Source organism: Branchiostoma floridae, chromosome 5 (assembly GCF_000003815.2).
Source record: "Branchiostoma floridae strain S238N-H82 chromosome 5, Bfl_VNyyK, whole genome shotgun sequence".
In the NCBI taxonomy this organism is placed as follows: domain Eukaryota; kingdom Metazoa; phylum Chordata; class Leptocardii; order Amphioxiformes; family Branchiostomatidae; genus Branchiostoma; species Branchiostoma floridae.
Genome location: NC_049983.1, coordinates 3508948 through 3529800, shown reverse-complemented (window position 1 = coordinate 3529800; position 20853 = coordinate 3508948). Strand labels below are relative to the sequence as shown.

At 39.4% G+C, this 20853-nt stretch overlaps 2 protein-coding genes across 2 annotated transcripts in view; both read left to right on the top strand.

Moving 5' to 3' along the window:
* Positions 1–20853, top strand: part of LOC118416653 (mucin-5AC-like) — a 151842-nt gene that overhangs the window by 90297 nt on the left and 40692 nt on the right. The gene's annotated exons all lie outside the window — the stretch shown is intronic.
* On the top strand, positions 5289–20764 carry LOC118415585. The gene is made up of 16 exons (XM_035820279.1): positions 5289–5375; positions 8628–8878; positions 9061–9288; positions 9496–9737; positions 10175–10268; positions 10412–10553; positions 10817–11033; positions 11492–11736; positions 14311–14473; positions 14767–14972; positions 15348–15456; positions 15717–15786; positions 17509–17707; positions 17977–18087; positions 18711–18910; positions 20621–20764. Exons 1-16 carry the CDS (start codon positions 5321–5323, stop codon positions 20762–20764), a joined length of 2676 nt encoding a protein of 891 aa, XP_035676172.1. The 5' UTR covers positions 5289–5320.

The window sequence follows — 20853 nt, the reverse complement described above, 5'->3', positions numbered from 1 at the left end:
CTCAGCAAAAGGACAAAAGAAGTATGAAATGTCTTTATTAGTTATGTAGATAAGGCATTCATTAGAATATCGCACATTTTGTTATATGTACCTAGCCTATGGATATCTTCACCTCCAACATGTGTCAGCCACTGATCGGAGCATACCCTGGTTAAAGAAAACAGAAATAAATAAACATGACTGTTTTTCTAGTATTTAGAAACTCTGGAGCTTTACCAGTGTTTTTGTAGCATTTCGCAACAGGTATATGAACTTGCGCGTAGATAGTGTTTATAATGAGAAACTATTTTTCACTTGTTTTTTTTGTCATTGTTTTGGAAATGTTTACAGCACAAGATAGAAAATACTATGACAAAATGAAAACATATAGCTGACTTATTCCGTACCGTAGATGGTGTTGATTTATACGTTCGCGATAGCGCTGTCTTTTCATGCCACCTCAACTGCAAAAAAAGTGTCTTTTTTATTTCAATGGCTTGTTTGCACCGAACCATATAGTATCGACTTTCGAGGTATAACACATTCAGGTAATAAGGTGCCGTATGGATACCAGGTAACACACCATATACGTTACTTCCCTGGTACTGTATAGTACCAGGTAGCGAGCCTAATATGTAGTAACCAGTTGCTCTTGATTGAGAACCCTCCGAGAATCAATGTTCTTAGGGGGGCCAAATGCTAAAGGTGGGCGAAAACGCTAGTGATCTCGCCCCTTGGAACTTGGGAGATCGCTGTGACACCGGCCCTCAATCGATAAAAAAACTCCGACTCGAGGCCTTTGTTCATAGACAAGCCGCGATGTTTACCCATTGTCACTCCCATGTCAAAGTTGAAACTTAATACTTACTACTTACATTCCAATAGTTTGACTCACAATACTCTTAACCCTCATCCGACCGTTACATTTTTACGACGAATCTGACCGTATGGGGTCATTTTTGACGCCATTTTGTTTTGCTCATAGACATATTTCTGCTGGCTTATTTTGTCATTTCTATGTATCTACTGTTTCACTAACCTATGAAAAATATTTTGACAAGTTTTGGTGTCAGTAGTTATTACTCATTATCATAATTTATGCAGAAAATGAGGAAAACCCACATTTGCTCTGAAAATCTACCATACTAAACTTACTTAAACAATGTTTTGTTTTATCAATTTCTAAACAATAATTGTGGTGATGCAATAATGCTGATAGCATAATAATGTTATTTAACAAGAAAAAAAATATAATATTTGTGAAAAGTAACGAATTTATTACTTAATTATGCACCATATTCCGCCATCTAAACACATACATACAATAACTCTTGTCTATTTTCCCGCAAAGATCTTTCTTGTAGGTTCCTTCTGCACATTCTGTCCATATATTGTTTTTTTATTAATTAGAAACATTTTCACTTTCATTAGCATAGGTAATTAGTGCGTATTATCATAATTTATGCAGAATGTCGAAAACCTGTGTTTTACGCTAAAATACTAAATTTCTTTCAAAATATTCGGTGTTTACTCATCTAAGCAACTATAACCTGTTGCTGCAATAGCAATAATGAGGAATGCCTTTTATTTTATTGAAATATCTTGATATTTATTGGAGGTACGTTCTACTTACCTTTGATAAGTCACTGATTGACGAAAAATTCTATTAACTGTGAACATACGTGACTAATGAATCTCTTCAACGAAACTTGATATTTATGTAATTAATGATTCATAATTGGCTGGGGTCATTTTTGACCCCACCGAACAAGACACAAACTTTCAAGTATAGCTTATACAATAATGGGCAAAAGTCGGCGAAAAATTGGTAGATGTTGTAAGACATGTATACAAACAAATTCATGGAAGGAATTTTTTCTCTGATGAAAAATGTTGCTGTGGCAGATTAAAATATACGCCTGGGGTCAAAAATGACCCCATACGGTCGGATGAGGGTTAAGTGAACAAACCGGTTAGACTGCATTGGCTGCAAAGATAGAGTAGTGTCCTCCCAATAACAAATAATGATAACAGTAAGCCGGATTTGCTCAGTGACACGACAGAAACTATATCTGATAGCATATGTCTGTAAAAATTTATAATCCTACTGGCAAACATCAAACTCTGAACCCCACAACAGTATACTCTACTTTATACTGGCGAACTCTTCGTCAAATGAAGAGACGCTAAAGCAATTGGCACAACAATTGCCATATTTGGATTGCCCACAACGCTGTGTGAAAACAAAAACAGCAAGGACTACGTGGCCAACAAGTATGGGTGGGTTAGCAACCTTTGGGAGAAGACCAAAGCGAACAAGACTGGACTCCAGGCTAATAACTATGCAGGTAGCACTTCCGTGACAGATATGCACTGACACGGTTGCTACGCACTATCAGGTCTCGTTCCTGTATTACTCCGCGGGTGGGCATTCAGAAGTATTCCCTCCGAAATATGAATGGGGCCCCAAAATCGTGTGTTTATGTAGATGATAAATTGCCTTTTATCGCTCCCATGTCATATCGAAGGATTTGAGATGAAAGGTTGTGTATTTCTGACAGGATCGGGTGGAAAAGTTTCGGCATTCTTGCGATTCTCGGACGTGCACGTTTCTTTGTCCTGAGTAATGTGGTCAGCGGGTCACTGAAGGAAAGCCCCACTTTCTGGATAGTATTTATGTGCAGTTATAGATGTTATAAAAATCGATCCACCGGTCAGATTTTGGGGAAATTTTTCTTATTGAGTACTGGATAAGTGCCTTTTCAATAGAAATTAAAGCATCTCCAGTAGAACTGTTTCTTTATTGGATTTTCGCCCATTAAAGTTGCATATCTAAGCACTATTGTAAATGAGGCCACAAAAGTCCGGTATGAGACCATCAGAAATCCAATTATGACCTTTGCACTTTTCAAGGATGCATCAAGTGACGTGAAAACTCACGAAAATAAAAGTACCTCAAACATTTAAAGATTTACAGTATATAGAAGACACATTACAGCTTATTTCCAGATAGTCACGACAAATGTTATGATGTTTTATAAGAAAATAAAGTTACCTATGGAATTGGATATTCATAAAAAGGCTATGAGAGCACTTTTGCTTTAATAGAGTTAATTCCAGTTGTGGCGGCCATGTTGGATTTCCGGGGTCATCCGGGGTCATGGCACCAGAACGAGACTGCAGGTGGTGCCAGCTGGGCATTCTACTATATAGGCTGTATTGCAGACATAAGTATGCCATCTGCGGGAGTGCATTTCACCCCTCTAAGGTTAACAACTGCACAATATATGCCTGTTATCTATAGAAAATATTGTTTGGGACATTTGATTTTGGTGATATTTTTGTATCAATTATTCACATTTTTTAATGGGTGACCTGAGAACAATTAGTGTCAGTGTTTATATCATCCATGAGTGCTTTGTATTGGTAACTGTGATATAGTAGGTTTACTATTGGGATTAAACCCTACAAATACATAAAATGTGGGGATGACATCTTTGCGGGTAGTAATTTAGAAGACATTTGGCAGTTGTTCTGATGATTTATTGATGACAAGTTCCGTTCTGCAAACTACGCTCGATGGGAATATCATGCCAGGTGTGCTCTTTTACTTTCTTCCCAATTCATGTTTTCATATTTTATTCTAGTTTAAACAACATAACCCTACACAACAAAGTCAACATGTTGGGTCGATAAGATTGTGGGATGAAATGTAGCAGATTTTTTTTCTGTTAGGGATTTTTCAATGCCAACGTGGAGAAAAACGTAAATTTTATCGTCAGTGGAAGAGGAATTGTTGCCTGAGTGTAGACATAGTAGACTAGACATAGCATATCACTTTGTCCCTTGTAACATTTTACATTTGTGGGGTTTATTCCACTTGAAGACCTACAGGGGTAAATTGGTGATAGAACTTAGTAATACGTAGTTTTATGAACAGATCTTCGCAGCATCTGTGAAAATTCTGTCACATTTCCACCAACACTGATCTGAAACTGGCATGAAGCCCGGTTTTTAGAGTACTGTGAGGGTCGACTCTAGCCTGAGTGTCATCCTAGTTGGTTACCGAGGCTCTCATACTCACCCCTCTGGTTTGTGAGGGTTGAGTATGGGAGCCCCAATAAGCTACCTAGGATGACACTCAGGCTACAATCCCTCCTCCGCTGGCACTTATAATCAAAGTTATGTTTTTTTTCCACCTTGGCATTGAAAAATTGCAAAAACAACAGTAAACAATCTGCTACATCTTATCCCACAGTGTTATGGCTTACGCAACATGTGGACATTTTTGTTACTGGGTATGTTGTTTAAACTAAAATAAAACAATAAAAACACTGTCAGATAAATTCGGAAACAAGTAAAGGAGCACACCTGGTACATACACCTCCTTCCCCATTGAGTGCCGCAGGATTTTCCCATAGAGTGTAGTTTGCAGAACGGTTCTTGGCATCGAGAAATCATCAGAATAACAGCCAAATGTCTTCTAAATTACTACCCAAAGGTCTGTCAGTCCGATATTTCCATGTTTTTGTAGGGTTTAATCACAGTTACCGATACACAGCGCACATGGAGGATATAAACAGTGACATTAGTTGTTCTCAGGTCACCCATCAAAAAATGTGAAAAATTAATAAAAAATATCACCAAAATCAAGTTCAAATGTTCAAAACAATATTTTCTATAGATAACAGGCATATATTGTGCAGTTGTTAACCTTAGAGGGGTGAAATGCACTCCCGAAGATGGCATACTTATGTCTGCAATACAGCCTAATATAGTAGAATGCCCAGCTGGCACCACCTGCAGTCTCGTTCTGGTGCCATGACCCCGGATGACCCCAGAAATCCAACATGGCCGCCACAACTGTAATTAACTCTATTATGCCCCGTCCAACTTTGCATCATTTACATTTTGTTACATTCCTCTCTACTAAATCAACATATGTATGGCAAAAAGGTGGCAAAATTGTCAAATACCTCATTTTTATTTGCAAATTACTACCTCATTTACAATATGATATTTGGAATGATAATCAGGACAGCATAGCAGGCATGTCTGCATGCATTCATGTCGCATGAAAGTAGATTCCCTGCTTAGTGGATATCAGCGGGCATGAGCCGAAATACAAAAATAGAAAGCCGAGAACTCCACATGACATCCTTTTGCATTATTAATCTGAAACATCGATTTACAAAGTTCTGCGTTATGAATTTTAACATATATGTCACGTCAGTTTTCATCACTCAACTAAGGTTCTCAAATCATAATATCTTAATTATTACGTGTTTTGCTTTCAGATCCTCCTCGTATGAAGAGGTGCCAGCAGCGTTCGGACGAAGCAATGTTTCTCTTCGTTCTGTTCGCTTTTCTGTTTAAACCTACGATATGCCAGACCCGTGAGTTCACTTCACATATATTTCTATTTCAGCCATGCCACAGGTATGGTGAAATATATTGTTATATTTCAGCCATACCATATGTATATATAGTATTCGTAATGTTTCTTCTCTCTTTCTTCCCCCTGTCAAATGTTCAAAACGCGGTATCCCCTTCGTTCCTGGACCGAATGATTTGAAATTTGGCATAAGGGTAGAGTGGACCAATACCCCCAGGCTTTTTTTTCATATCTGCCTTTAAAATGGTTTTATTGAGTTTGTTTGGTCATTTGTAGAACACAACTGTATATGTTGGACCCCTGTGCCCTGGTATTATAACCGAATGACCTGAAATTTCGCACATAGGTGTTTTGATCATATGTGCACATAGATTTATTTATTTATTTATTTCTGTTTTCTTTATACAGGGTGGACACACTCAGTACTTTGCGTACTGCTTTTCAGGTGTGCCCTGTACAAACAACATACACACAATAGCATAACAAAGAAATAAGATAAACTAAACGATAAACAAACCAAGGAAACAATATATAAATGAACATAAATCAAAATCGTAACTCATTGATCAAAATTCGTGCCGGGTCAGGAGGTCAGGGGTCAGCAGTGATTACCGTTTCTTAGCAGTTTCTTGAATGACAGTGCAGAACTGGCCACTTTAACCGTGGGCGGCAACTCGTTCCATGAAAACGCACCTCTGTACTCAAATTTCCTACGGCCAGATTCAAGTCTGAATTTCGGTAGTTGTAGTGATAAGTTAGAATTAAGCCTTGTTGCGTATGTGTGAGATGTTCTGTTAAATATTTGTAAGCACTCTGGTAACTGCCGATGGATTGACTTGAAGACGGTTTGCAGGAGGTGCATTTTCCGACGAGATGCCAAAGAATTCCAACCTAATGCAGACAGATGGTCATTATCTACATGTGATCTATGTGACAGGCCGAGAACAAGCCGTGCTGCACGGTTTTGGAGTTTCTGGAGATTGTCAGAGAGAGATTTTCCGCAGTTGCCCCATACAATATCACAATACTCAATCTTAGGAAGAATCATACAGTTAAACAACATGGAAAGTGTCTTAGGTGGTAAAATGGGTACTAAACGTCTTAACACTCCCAACCTAGAGGACACCGTACTGCATAGTTTGTTAATGTGCCTACTCCATGTAAGACAGGAATCAAACCAAACACCTAGATATTTAAAACATGCAACAACTTCCAAATAAGTACCAGAAAGGGTAAGATTTAGTTCCTCTGTTTCTAGACGCAGCCTTCTTATAGTGCCAAAAAGCATAGACTTGCATTTACGGACATTGAGAGTTAGCCTGTTTGCATCCAACCACTTCTCAATATTGCAGAGATCAGTATTCAACGCTCTGTATATATCAGCGACAGACTTTGATGCGTAAAACAGTGCTGTGTTATCAGCATAGAGTACTATTTGACCATGGCTTATGTAGTTTGGCATATCATTTATGTACAATATAAACAATGGCGGTCCGAGAATAGACCCTTGTGGTACGCCTTCAGCTATACCAAGACAATCACTTATGGTGCCGTCTACAACTGTTACCTGACACCTATTTGACAGGTATGACTCAAACCACAGCAATGCGTTGTCTTGAATGCCATTTATCCGTAGTTTGTCAAGAAGAATTTCATGAGACACCGTGTCAAAGGCCTTTTTCAGGTCCAAAAGACAGCACCTGTCAAAAGCCCCTTGTCCATGTTATCTAGGATCGTGTCTGTCACATTGATTAATGTTGTTGTTGTTGTTGAGTGTTTTGGTCTGAAACCTGACTGTGAAGGATTCAGAATCTTATGCTCGGTAAGGAAGTTGTAGACTTGTGTATGTATTGCTTTCTCCAATATTTTCATAAAAGATGGAATTACTGATATAGGTCTGTAGTTACTGCAGTCAGTTTTGTCCCCATCTTTGTATAGCGGTGTGACCTTGGCTTTCTTCCAGCCAGTGGGTACTGTCAGCTAGTCTGGACTAACCATTTAATAACAGTTTTGGTCTACAGTGCAACAAAATCAAACAATTCATCACATTTCCTTGAGTTAGAAAAACACTCAGAAAGACAAAAATAGTGTTGTACCAGTCAAAAAAGGAGGGGCAGGAACATTACAGAAAGACCACTACAGAAAGTTGGTAACAAGAGAAAGGGGTAGACATCACTCAAGAGCTTGTTAGTCCAGACTAGCTGACGGTTTGTAACCAAAGAAGATTGCTATCTCTGTTGTTACAATCCTCAGAGAATTCCTTATGTGTACCTGTTTTCTAAAACAGTGTGTGGCTGTTACAATGTTTTTAGATGCTGTTCCGTCACAAGTATAACATTTAATGTCCTTATTTTTAGGAAGGGGTCATTACTACATCAAGTTCGGAACCCGCAGGAAAAATATCTACATGACAGGAGTATCCTGTTGACAGTGAAAAAAAAAGAATGTCATTATCAGGATCATCCTGTCAATTATTTTTCAGGTTTCGTTTGTTTTATGTTCACCTCCTGTAAAAGACAATCGTCGCCATTGCAGTAATGTTTTTATTGCCAATCTTGTTGCAATTTTTCGGCCATTTTTTTAAAAAAAAAGGGACACTTTTGGATCCTGTACACTGACCTAATGACCTAAATTTTAGTACATGGGTGCATTATATATATATTCATTCAATGACCCATTTGTGATTTTTGGCATGAACCACTTCAAAATGATTTTTTTAAACATTTTCCAATGACCACAGGGGTTAATGAGCTCAAGGTCGTTGACCCCATTTGGAGGCTTTCTCGGGTGCAGAATTAAATTAAAAAGGTAACCAATCGATTAGCCTGAATCAATATCGTGAGGAGGATTTGGCAGCCAATCAGTGAGCCTGGTGTTATCTGGAAGAGTCCATTCTTATACGGAGGGGTTCGTTGTTTTTAAATTCATCTTTGAACTGGTGATTATGTTAAGTCTTTCACGGGCTTAATTTTGGACTGGTCTAATTTGAAATTTTACATGGGGTGTGCTGGAAGAGTTCATTCTTGCACGGAGGGGGGCATTTTTTAAAATTCATTTTTTTAAATTTTTGCATGAATTTTGGTATTGGTGTACTAATGACAATTGCAAACATGATTTCATGCATACTTTTGGCGATTGGATAGTTTCATTTACTAGTTTTTCACTGATCTAATTGTTTTCGCTGCTATTCATCTGCTAGTAAGAATATCATCGACATTGCTGGTATAATTGCTGATTTTTTTTTTCACCGCAGTTTTACTATTGGTGATAGCGGACTTGGCGAGTTCTGAAATCTTCGTAGACAAAGGAGGTTTCCTGAAATGGGAGCTGTCTGCGAATCCGGTACTAGCCGGCGCAGAGGACAAATTGGAGATGAAGTTCAAAGCGTGTAACGAGAGAGGACTGCTCATCTACCAAGCTGGACAAGCGCAGAACTTTTTCTCAATGGGTGTTTTCAACGGCCGGATATACATTGAGGCTTCCCTCAGTGGACAACTACTGGAGGTATGTCAATATTTCTTGCCAAAGAGAAATATGTCTTAAACTTGGACTGCAATATCAATAGTTGAAACGTTTTTGTTAAAAACATATCGGTGATGGTTGCTGAGATCGCAAGGAACTTCATTTGTATAAACAAGCTATTTATGGTTTGGGAATGAACATGGCAATGTCTTTTGAATTTGCAGATGTTCATAGGAGACGAGAACAGCCCGCCAGTCCAGCACAACCAGACTCATGTTGTCGTCATCACAAACATGAGGCAGCACCATCTCGGACAGATGATGGCGGTCGTGGACGGCAGCAACGCCCCCTTGTCGGTTCTAACCGACGTGCAGCCAACACTGTCCTTTACAGACCCAAACCTACTTGGGAACACCTTCATAGGAGGGTACAAAGAAGTCAATGACTTGAGGGTAAGCGAGACGTCTAACCACTGAGACGAAAAATACGTAAACTAAGACGATGCAAAAGCATATAACGTATAACATTAAGACGACACCATTGTAAGATTACAAATGGCGAATGTTTAAGTGATTACTTGAACATTTTCACTGACAGTTGATACTGTTCTCACAGCCATGTAGCATCTTGTGTTAGAGGTTGCTGTTCTTCGTCCACAGTTACAATCAGACCGTCTGTATAACTACCCAATCGTGTGCATCTCCTACCTGTATGTTGGAAGTCCTTCAAGAGAAGTTGACCTGACCTCCACCACGGAGGGTACGGGTCAGAACGTCCCGACATGCCCTGTCTGCGCCCCGCCCTCCATTGCGACCTTGAGAAGTTCAAGGTCATACATGAAGGTTAAAGCTGACCTGCAGCCTAGGTCAGGAACAACCATCAGCTTAAAGTTTAGGACAAAGTAAGATTGCCGTTTGCTTGAATTTGTATATTTTTCTACTTTCTTATTTCTAGCTTCCCATGTGTTCCTTCCTTCCTTCTTTGCTATCCTTCTTTCTTCTCCTTTCTCTATTCCTTTCATTTATTCTGTCTTTTTTAATGATTTTAATGTACATTCTTGTGTTTCTCCAACATATTCTATGTTGTTCAACGTCATTGCTGATCAGGAAGCTACTTCTGAGAGAATCAAAGGCACGATGTAACTCGATCCAAAGGGAGCTTTATTCCACACTGTGCTTACACAATCACGCCAAAAAAAAGGCATGATGAATGAAACAGAGATTACGTGACCATTGACACCTATGTCACGGCAGTGACGTCACCACCTCACTAACACAGTTATCACGTATTCGGCACAGGGAATAAGTTTTTTTGTTTTTTTTTACATCTGATCCCCAGGGCCAAGAACGGTCTTCTCTTCTACTTTGGAGGCCCCGCCTGGTTAGTGGTTTATCTCAAGGATGGAAAAGCTGTATTGAGACTTAACACTAAGGTATGTGTTTATGATAGTACATATGCTCTATACTATAACATAAATTATATTAGCAATCTGAATCTTGCAACTTGCATAAACTTGTCTCGACATCTCATACAGTATTAAGCATATCATTCTGAATGTCCTCTTTACGACTTCAGGGAAGCGGCGCGGATCAAAGCTACATGTCTACCAATTCATTTAACGACGGACAGGAACAGGAGCTGTTCATCGAACGTGACGCCAACACCGCCATCATGAAGGACCGCGCAGGCAACATCATCGGCCTTGTCACTTTCCAAGGTGAATTCTCACACAACACAACTATATTCTAACAATTATGATTTCATTTTGTGTCTTGTGGGATTACAGAAGATCTCGATACGATTTGCAGACTACGTCCTGTAACTAGCACTAGCGTTATGAAGGTAATTTAAACCCAGAATTCATACGAGAATTTAAGTGGTAAAAATTGCCCTTGAACAATCCAAGATATAACGCTAGCTATGCTAATGTCGTGAACTAACAGAGAGATGCCATGGTTTCTGTCGTTTGGTACTGCACAGGACAGGGAGCGGATGCGGCTCATTCACTCAACGTGGACTCCTTATATGTCGGCGGCTTTAAGAACCCCGCCGTGGACCTGACAACCGACGCCAAACAGTACATAGAAGTAACAGAGTCTCTTAAAGGCTGCCTAGAAGAATTCCGTTTTGTCTCCTACAGCAGTGTTGAAGAAACCGCCCCTCAGATCGACTTTAAGACTAAGACCATTGAGAGCAGGTGAGAGCATGAACCGACTCCTATAGTCGATCATTGTTTTGCCATTCAATAAACGAAGCGCATTTAAGTCTGCAATATGGTATGTTGAATAATGAACTCAAAATGAGAGGAATTGATGTCAAAAGATAGCATATAGTATAACAATCCCTTGAAAAGTGATTTTGTGTACTGTATATTTTGATTAGTGCTGTGCTCAGTTTGGATTAATCATCGTTTTTTAAATCGTTTATGTTACTATACTGTACTATGTATAGTCTGTATAGTGCACTGACTGACAGTAATAATAGTATTATGTTACTTCTTTGCTTTATATAGCCTGTATGCACTGTTTGACACAAATAGAAGCAGTATGTTAATATTGTGCTGTATATTTACATTGTTCAGTAGTGAATGACAAGCTCTTTGTCTAGGCTACAACTCGAAAGATAAAACGCCTGTGTCTGACAAATATGCCACAGGAACACCACCTTTGACCAGTGCCACGAGCTCGACACCTGCCTGTTTCAGGAATGTACCGGTGTGGGACAGGTGTGTAGCCTGGGCGTGTGTGAGTGCAAACCGGGGTGGAACGAACAGACACCCGGGGCCGACCCGCTCGTCTGTATCGACATCGACGAGTGCCAATCAAACCCGTGTCAGAACGGAGGGACCTGTATTAACATGGAGAACGCCTACAGATGCCAGTGTCCTGAGCAATACAAGGGTTAGTCTCACTTATATTATATCCCACACAATCCTTCCTCTTATGCCAAGGCCTGTCGTGTTTGTATATTAAGAGAAACGGCCCGCAATAAACTGGTCTGCGATCCATCCTAATCATTGCCTCAGCTCAGCCTGAACAGCCGCCAGCCAATCAGATAATCCACTGTTTGTTGGGTGGAAAGTTATCAACCAATCACGTTGTCTCTTCGTCGTTTGCGGAGACTTGATTGGTTGTTAACCCTATGCAGACTGGGGGGGGGGGGGGTATAAGGGCCTGCGCCAACTTTCACCTCCTATATCTCCCAAACGGCTTGTGCTTGAACAACCAAATTTGGTGAGTTTTCCTGAAATATTGTTGGCGACAATTTAAAAAAAAATTGGGTAAGTTTATGATTTTTCGTGTTGCCATGGCAACGGGTTTCTGAAAGGAAAATTTTACAAAAATCACTAATTTTGGTTTAAACAATGGGATTTTCAGATTTTCTTTCTAAACTTCTTTTCATATATCTTTAATATCTAACACATCTTAGTCGAACATTTACAATTAGATATTCATAAATAATATAATGCTAATGAGATGACGTAATTGGTCAAAATCCAAGATGGCCGACAATATCATGATTTAAAGTATAACAAGCTTATTTTCACTCAGATTTCATCACTACGTGGTATTTTCTTACAGAAAACATTCATGTGAACGTTTTAATCCATTTCCATCGGCTTTTATCGTTATATGTTGAAAAAAAATGTATCTTGAAAAATTCAAGGTTGATAATCCAAGATGGCGGATAGCTAAACTACAGATGACGTCATTCTATGACGTCATTTTGACGTCGCTGCGTCGGCATTTGTCAACAGAAGTGTAATAACACTTAAATATTAATAAGAAACCATTATTGGTAACTTTTTGAGTGAGATATCTAGGTATTATGGGAATTCCCCGTTTTAGCCAAAAATATCAATTAATGACGTTATAATTACGTCATATTACGTCATAATGATATACAAATTTCAGGAATTATAAAACTCGATGAGTACAACCCACCCTGCAAATTTGGTGATCGTACAGTAAGCCGTTTTGAAAATAGGAAGGGGGGGGCGAATGAGACAATCCCCCCCCCCCCAGGCCAGGGAAGGCCCAAAAAGCCCAGTCTGGATAGGGTTAACGGCTGGCCAGCGCTACCGTAGGTAGAAGGAAAGATGGCAGGGTCGCTGTTTCATACAGACAAGAGTCGGGCCAAGTAGGACAACATTACTGAATCTGCATTTGTATCTAAGTTTATATAGCCGGTATAACCGCCCGTCGGCGTAACACACCAGCTTCACAGGCACGCGGCGCGACAGCAGCTGGTTATATTACACTAAACGACCCGTCACACCTAACTTATGCACATCTGTCTGCAAGTCTTCTTTAAAACTATCCAGAGAAGATGCCCCAACTGTGCTTGGTGATAACAAATTCCGCTCTACAACAGTTCTGGATGGAAAAAAAGAAGAATTTTTGAACACATCAATTCTAGGTTGGTAACTCTGATAGTTGAAGGCATGACTATTCCTCGTTCTTCTTTTTTTTAGCTCATATTAGATACTTATCAGTCGGTACGTCCACCGGTTTACTGGTCATTTGCACATCATGCAAAGTCTGGGTATTTTCCTTCTGTTTTCAAGTGACATCCATGATTTCATTTTGGTAACACTAGCCTCCCTGCTGTAGTTGTTTGTACAGATTCTGGCAGCTTGGTTCTGAAAAGTCCTATGCATAGACGTATTTTTATAGGTACGTGATAGAAAATATTTTGTACTCACGTTATTCTTTCAACATTTTGTAATCTTTTCTTTTATTTTCCAGCTGTAAGACAGCAATTCCTGAAAACTAGTCATTTCATGCGGAATACATATCTTACTTAAAAAATGAAACCGCGAAATACATGAAAATAGAGCTAGGAACTTCTGAATGTGCAGACACTGAGGGTTCGCGACAAGAAAGCCTTTTTAATCGCCTGCATACGTCCTCTGTACTCCGTCTACCTTTAAAGAAGGTCAAAGGATTCTATTTTCGACATTTATAGCAGAACGCAAACAACTTTACGCCCAGGCCATATAAGGATCGGTTGAGACTTTAGCAGATATGGTCCTTACATGAAAGAAAAAGAGCCCCTCGATTTTGAGGCAACATAGATATTCCTAGAAATAAAAACTTACCAGGAAACAATTTTGCAGCCGTGTCCAGGCCTTGTGGCGAACCCTGTCTGACGATATCCGAGGAAATTATGTTACTTAATGCATTTAACCCAGTGGATCATCAGACTGGGGAACATGCACAAGGTATGACGGTGCTGAGAAGGGTACAAAACTGCGCCAAGAGTGATGAAATGTCGATAACGTTATACATTTCTTAACTGCTAAATCTTCCCCAAATGCTGATAGAAGATGACGAGGCCCGTGGTATGGAATGTCGCTCATGACACACAAGGCACTTACCCAAGTGCGTAAGAAAGTGAAATTCAATGTAAAAAAGTTTCTGAGATATGTCTCTTTATTGTTTAACCTTACAATTGCATTCTATTTTCTTTAGGAAAGAATTGTGACACTGAGCGAAACTGCTACAACTTCCCGTGTCATCTTGGTGGCACCTGCATTGAGGGAACCTCGGCGACCCCTAGCATCTCCGGTAGGAACTGCACCTGTCCTCGAGGCTCCTCGGGTGTGAGCTGTGAAGATGACGTAGACGAGTGCAGGTAAAACAAAGTAATATGTTTATTCATCTTGTCTTTTTGTATTGTTGTGTTTGATTTAGTCTGAAAACAGTGCATATCAGAAAAAAGACGAATCTATTTCATGCACGGAAAATGCCCCAGACAAATTGTCTGGCATCTTTGATGGCAGTAGATAAAATGGCAAAATTGTTTGGATTTTTAAGAACTATAACCAGTGACACGCAGGCCTGACCAACAGCAGTCCAGTGTTCCTGCCTTCAGAATCATGGTAGGACACTTAGGCAGTTCAAAATACATGTACGTCTCTTTTACAGCCTTACGCAAAACTGCGTTACCGGGACGTGTAGAAACCTGGTGGGGTCGTACGAGTGCACCTGTAAGGTGGGGTACGACGGTTACCTCTGCCGTAACGTGATTGACAACTGTGCAAACAACCCGTGCGACCCGGGCCGATGTTACAACGTCATCGGAGGATTCAACTGCACATGTGCAAACGACTCGGAAGCCAGGATTTTCATCAGTATATTTGTTGTTTTCTTTCTTATAATTTTTCAGTCATTATTAGATTTCACTTCATACCGTAAGTATGGGAGGGAATGCATTGCTTTTGATCGAGTTTGTCATCTTTCTTCTGCTCATTTTAGGGCGGGTGTGACCTGAAATTTGCTATAAAGATAGAGAATTTTTTTCTTGATAAAGGCCTAAAAGTATTCATCTTTCATTTGCATATCACCAAATTCAAATATATCTTGGGCTACTGTCTTCAAATCGTAAAAGCAAATGAAATGAAATTTAACATCTGTGCAGAAGACTTCATCTAGATTTTGGCATACACTAAGATATTGATTATATGTTGCATCCCTTTATCTATTTGGGGATTTCTTGCTATTTTCAGACCAAAAATGTCCATCGTCATCCAGCTCGATACCAGCCATAGTAGGAGGAGTTGTTGCTGTGTTGCTCTCTTTGTTGCTTCTCGCAGGTTTGGGAGTATTCATTTGGAGGTAAGAAACAAAAGGACAAAGCTTTGGGCTGCACTTTCCTTGCTTTAGGGTTCATGATAATCTACAACTACACCAGATGTATTTATCGATTTATAGAATTTTTGGGCAACTTTGTGGCCGCACTCGTTTCTATCGAATTATTTTGAGGGAGAAAGGGTGAGGCAGTCTACACAAACAATGAAATTATCATATGACTCATTGAACTAATAAGGCCACAGGAAACTTTTTTTTACCTTATATCAATTGCATACCCAATCCAGGAGGAACAAGGCAAAGCAGGCGGCACCTACACCCCAGGCAAGGCGACAAGATGAACATCGTAACGATTTGGTAAGGATCATTAGCGTTGCATGTTTTGATAGGTCATGATAAACAGTAAAAATGTGTATGCTTACAGGAATGAGCTATATGGTCTAATTAACAGCATTACCTCCCTTCTTACAATTACAATGTTTTCACAAATTACATCGAAATTCAGAACAATCAGAACGGGAGGACGCATTCACACTCTTCTGCAGCATAGAATTTGTCAATATTGTGACTTACATCAAGTAGAAGATGAACGACATTTTATCTTACACTGTAAATTGTATCAGATGGAAAAAAATCGTGCTTTCTAACCGTATCAAAGAAGATTCCGTGCTTAATGAAACGGATATACGTATCTGTTTGTGATGCGTTTAGACAAGTCTTGTATAAGAAATTAGACAAACATTTTGTAAGAAACAGAATCTGTTCCTATATATATCACTCGTTCTCATTGAAATGTCGAAAATGGCATTTTTTTTGGCGAAAAATAAATCGGCTTTATTTTCAGTGAAAACTACCTGGTTCTTTAGGAAAATTCCTCTTTTAACCAAAAAATGGCAACTTATTATTTTTGGTCCCATTGGTAATACATTACAGGGCATGTAACAAACGTTACCGGTAACGTTTGTTACAACAGTAAACTTAACCCTGTTTTCTTCTAAAGGACTTACCTTATTGACTACATCATTTAGGTATAAGTGGATGTCCCTAGGAACATTTGAAAAGTGGGCAGCTTTTTTATACCAGGTCAAATAGAAAGCTTAGACAGCATGGAACAATGGTAACGTTTTTTAAGTCATTTCCGTACAACATTTTGTTAAGCAAGGTGGGATACAAATAACAGTCAACAACCCTTTCTTGTTTCTTTAGGAAGCCAGAAAAACTGTACAGCGTCACAAAAATGGCCATTTCTAGTCTTATACGTGGATAATAAAACCGTGGCAACCATCGTATTCGTGGTGGTAACGTTTGTTACAGAATCTGGCGACAGGCATAAACCACCTCACACAGCCTCCAAGATCAGTGACAGGAGCGATCTGACGTGATCGTGCAGAGGGCCTGGGTAGCTGGTTTCACCTACCGAACAATCATTCTAGGAACTGAATTGTTACATTTTTGGCTACTATTTAAATTCTTCGTTTCTTCTCAGGCGACAGCCATTTTTTAGGGTGTGAAATCCGACTCGTGGCTATAATAACCGTCTAAGCCATCAACCAATACGAATGTTGTTGTGCATCTTTTGTAAAACATTACAGGGAATAGGGAAAAATGAAGGAAACCAGTGATATTGTCTATAATTTTCTCCATATCAAGCCGTAAAGTCAGGCGACAGCATTTCGACATTAAAATGAGAACGAGCCATATGCATTTGTATTCAATGTTAGAAAGAGCCATTCCCCTTTGCAGTCTTTACTTATTCTCTCTGCTCTGGCATATGTTTCGCTCCTTTTTATTGGCCAATACCTGCATATACCTTACTTTCTTGTGTGTATCGCTACTTTTGATTGGTCAAAATTAATCGACACCGGTGCCGGTGTCGATTCATTCCGACCAGTCAGAGGAGCGATACACACCTGCCTGGCCTGAATCTATTTGTTACGGCGTCACAACCAACATGGAACGGGGCCTTCTGATTGGTCCGCGGCGCCTGGCTATATGATAATGTACAATAAAGGTCATTCACTCATTCAGTGAACAATTAACGAGGCTATGAAGAAGATGACTCCTTCAATTTCTTCCCAGCATCAGCCAGCAGCGGACGTCAGCGAACCTCCTTACCACATCCCGCTGAGGATTATGGGAAATAGTGAACGTGAGCTGTCTTGGAATGACATCTCCTTGAGTTCCCAGCTCCTTGGGTCAGGCAACTTTGGGGAAGTTCGCAAGGGAACGGTAAAGCTGGGTGGGGATATGGTCCAATCGGCTATCAAAGTGCTCAAAAGTAAGTGCTTATAACAATTACCTTAAAATAAGTCATATCATTGCTAACATCTTCTTTCTTTCTTTCCTTTCTTTCTTATCGTCACACATGGTGAAATTTCGATCAGTGCGTGATATTTTACCTCCTCGTTAGGTGCTGCCACTCATTGCGGTATAGGAAACCCCAAAGCTGAGAGTTTTGTGAAAGTATAAAGACATTTTTGGCATATAAATTGGCTTAGATATAGAATGAGCCTCTTTACGTTGTGTTGATAATGTCTTTTTTTTCAGGTGGGGCTGATCAGGAAAGCCATCAAGAGTTTCAGCAAGAAGTAGACATCATGCGGCACGTTGGCTACCATCCTAACATCGTAAACCTGCTTGGAACCTGCAATCACAAAGGTTGGAGGTTTCAATGACGTGGATTTTCCGTTCATGACAGCTAGCTATTAATTGTTTCCAAGAAAAACCATTATCTTGTTGTGTGGAGCTTTTGTGGTAAGGAGCACTTTGTTGGATTCTTTCTTGAATCTGTAAGCAATAACGCGTTAACAATACTTCTACCAAGCAGACCTTTATTCTTATGCATACTACTAAGTCTTACATTTTAGTAGCACATCCATAATTATCATTTGTTTTTCTGTTGTTGTTGTTTTGTTTAGTGGTGTTAAGCACTGCTAAGGCCGTTTTGATTTGATTATCCAATGACATGCGAACCCCAAACTGATGCCAGCGTGCGAATGAAAAAAGTTTGGCCAAAGTAGAAAAGTTGCCCTCACTATAAAGTCTAAGTGGTCATGAAGGTTGAACACGTTGGTTATATATACGCTGGTTATATATACGTTGTAAAACTTGAGTGCAGATCCACTTTGTCCTAGCTTGACGTTATTGCATTGTTATGATGATAACATGGTAACACCATTTAAATTATATTTTGAATACATTAGATAATTGCTGAAAAGCGTTGTAATCAAGTAAAGCCAAAGTTTATTGCAGAACAATTGACTGCATTTTGGACAATTCAGGTCAACAGTACATGGCTCTTGAACTAGCTGCGAACGGAGATCTTTTAAAGTACCTGAGAAAGTCACGTGTGCACATGACGGAGAGGCCGTACGCTAACATGCGGCCTGAAGTGAAAACCACTTCCACCCTGTCACCCGTCATGCTCCTGCGTATCGCATGTGATGTTGCCAGTGGCATGGAGCACTTAGCCGGGAAGGACGTAAGTCACCTTATCGACGCAAATAAAAGTGCAGTGACTTCCGTACGGTCACCGACAAGATACAAAATACAAATGCAAAATAAATTATCATTTCATACCTAATGAGCAATAAAAACTAACATGTGTAAATCCTTAATTGCATGTTACAATAAGGTAAGCGCACAAGCAAGAGAACGGTTTCCAACTATCAACTCTTTTGTCTCTGCATTGGAATAGATTTTTTAAAACATCTCTAGCATCTTATCCCTATCCAAAATTGGCCTTTTTTTTTTTTTGCCGGGGGGGGGGGGGGCCAGTCCCGGGGGTGTAATACCACATTCGCCCCCTTCGTAATTTCGAAACGGCTTACCATACATTAACCAAATTTGCAGGGGATGATACGCTAGTGAAGTTTTATCATTCCTGAAATTTCGATATCATTATTACGTTATATTAGATTATAATGAATTCATTAATTGCCTTTCTGGCCAAAACGGGGAATTCCCACAATACGTACATTTGCCACACAAAACGTTAACAATAAAGGTCTTATCAATATTTGAGTCGTCTACGACTTGTGTTGCCAATGGCCAAAGCAACGACGTCAAAATTAGGTAATACAAATATGTATTTTAGCTATCACTTTCAATCCGCCATCTTGTATCAGCAACCTGAAATGTCTTAAGATACATCTTTTTTTCAACATCTAACCCTAAAATCCCATGGTAATGGATTGAAAACGTTTACATAAATGTTTTTTTTTTTGGGTAATAAAATACAAAGTTGTGCTGAAATCCGACCGAAAATAAGCTGATTATACTTTTCATCATATTATTTTCGGCCATCTTGGATTTTGACAAATTACGTCATCACATTAGCATGAATTATGAGTATCTAATTATAATATCACATATCACAAGATATGTTAGATATCATAGATTTATGAATACAAGTGTAGTTTAGCAAGAACATCTTAGTTAAAAAACCATTGTTTAAAGCAAAATTGGTGATTTTTGTTAAATATGCTTTTCAGAAACCCCATTCCATGGCAGCACGAAAAATTATAAACTTAATATAATTTTCTTGTAAATTGTTGACAATAATATTTTAGGAAAAGTCACCAAGTTTGGTTGTCCTAGCACAAGCCTTTTCGGAGTTATACGACGTCAAATTTGGGGTAGGCACTTTTACCCCCCTCCCTCCCCAGAATGGATAGGGTTAAACAATATCAAAACGATTAAAGAGTGAAGCCTATCTTAAAGGGCATATAATATCGGTCGATTTTGTATCTAACGCTAGTAGAAGTTTTCTTCGCTGTTTAACCTATTTGGTTAAAATTGATTATTAATCATAAAGGAATTCGGAATCACCCGGAATGCAACATCGGTGGTGCTGTCAAAATTGTCACAAATTGAAAGACTCCAGCGTTCAGTTCAGATCACTGTCTAAAAGATTTGAGTCAAAGACGACGACAAAGAATTAGATTACTGTTCACCCCCAGATTAAAGTATTCAATAGTAACAGCAAATAAATGTTACATCCAGGTAACCCTGGCGGGTCTATTTGGCCGCTAGACCCTTCACTTTTAACACGAACATATTAGGAGGCTTACCAAAATAACATATCAAACAAAGGTTAACCACCATTACTAGCCATATATCCATCTGTGTTCACAACACAATAGAGGTTAAAAGCATTTTGAAGGTGAAATGGTATCTTACTTCTCGACAGGTGATCCACCGTGACCTGGCGGCCAGGAATGTTCTCCTTACAGACAGCCTCCTCGCAAAGGTAGCCGATTTTGGACTGTCACGTGGGGAGGGCATCTATGAGCAGAAGTCAGGAGTAGGTTCATTTTCAAAGCTATTGGCTTAAGGTCAATTTACAACTACTTGCTATCCGAATATCATGGTGATATAAACACACGTATGCATATGCATAACGACATCAGATATTCGTCTTGT

What these genes read in the sequence shown, in the direction of transcription:
- LOC118415585 (XM_035820279.1), top strand. Translation starts at nt 5,321, where the DNA reads ATGTTTCTCTTCGTTCTGTTCGCTTTTCTGTTTAAACCTACGATATGC. An exon ending in TTGGGAGTATTCATTTGGAG is followed by an intron (nt 15,457 to 15,716) that starts GTAAGAAACAAA and finishes TACCCAATCCAG; the next exon opens with GAGGAACAAGGCAAAGCAGG. An exon ending in ATGAACATCGTAACGATTTG is followed by an intron (nt 15,787 to 17,508) that starts GTAAGGATCATT and finishes ATTTCTTCCCAG; the next exon opens with CATCAGCCAGCAGCGGACGT.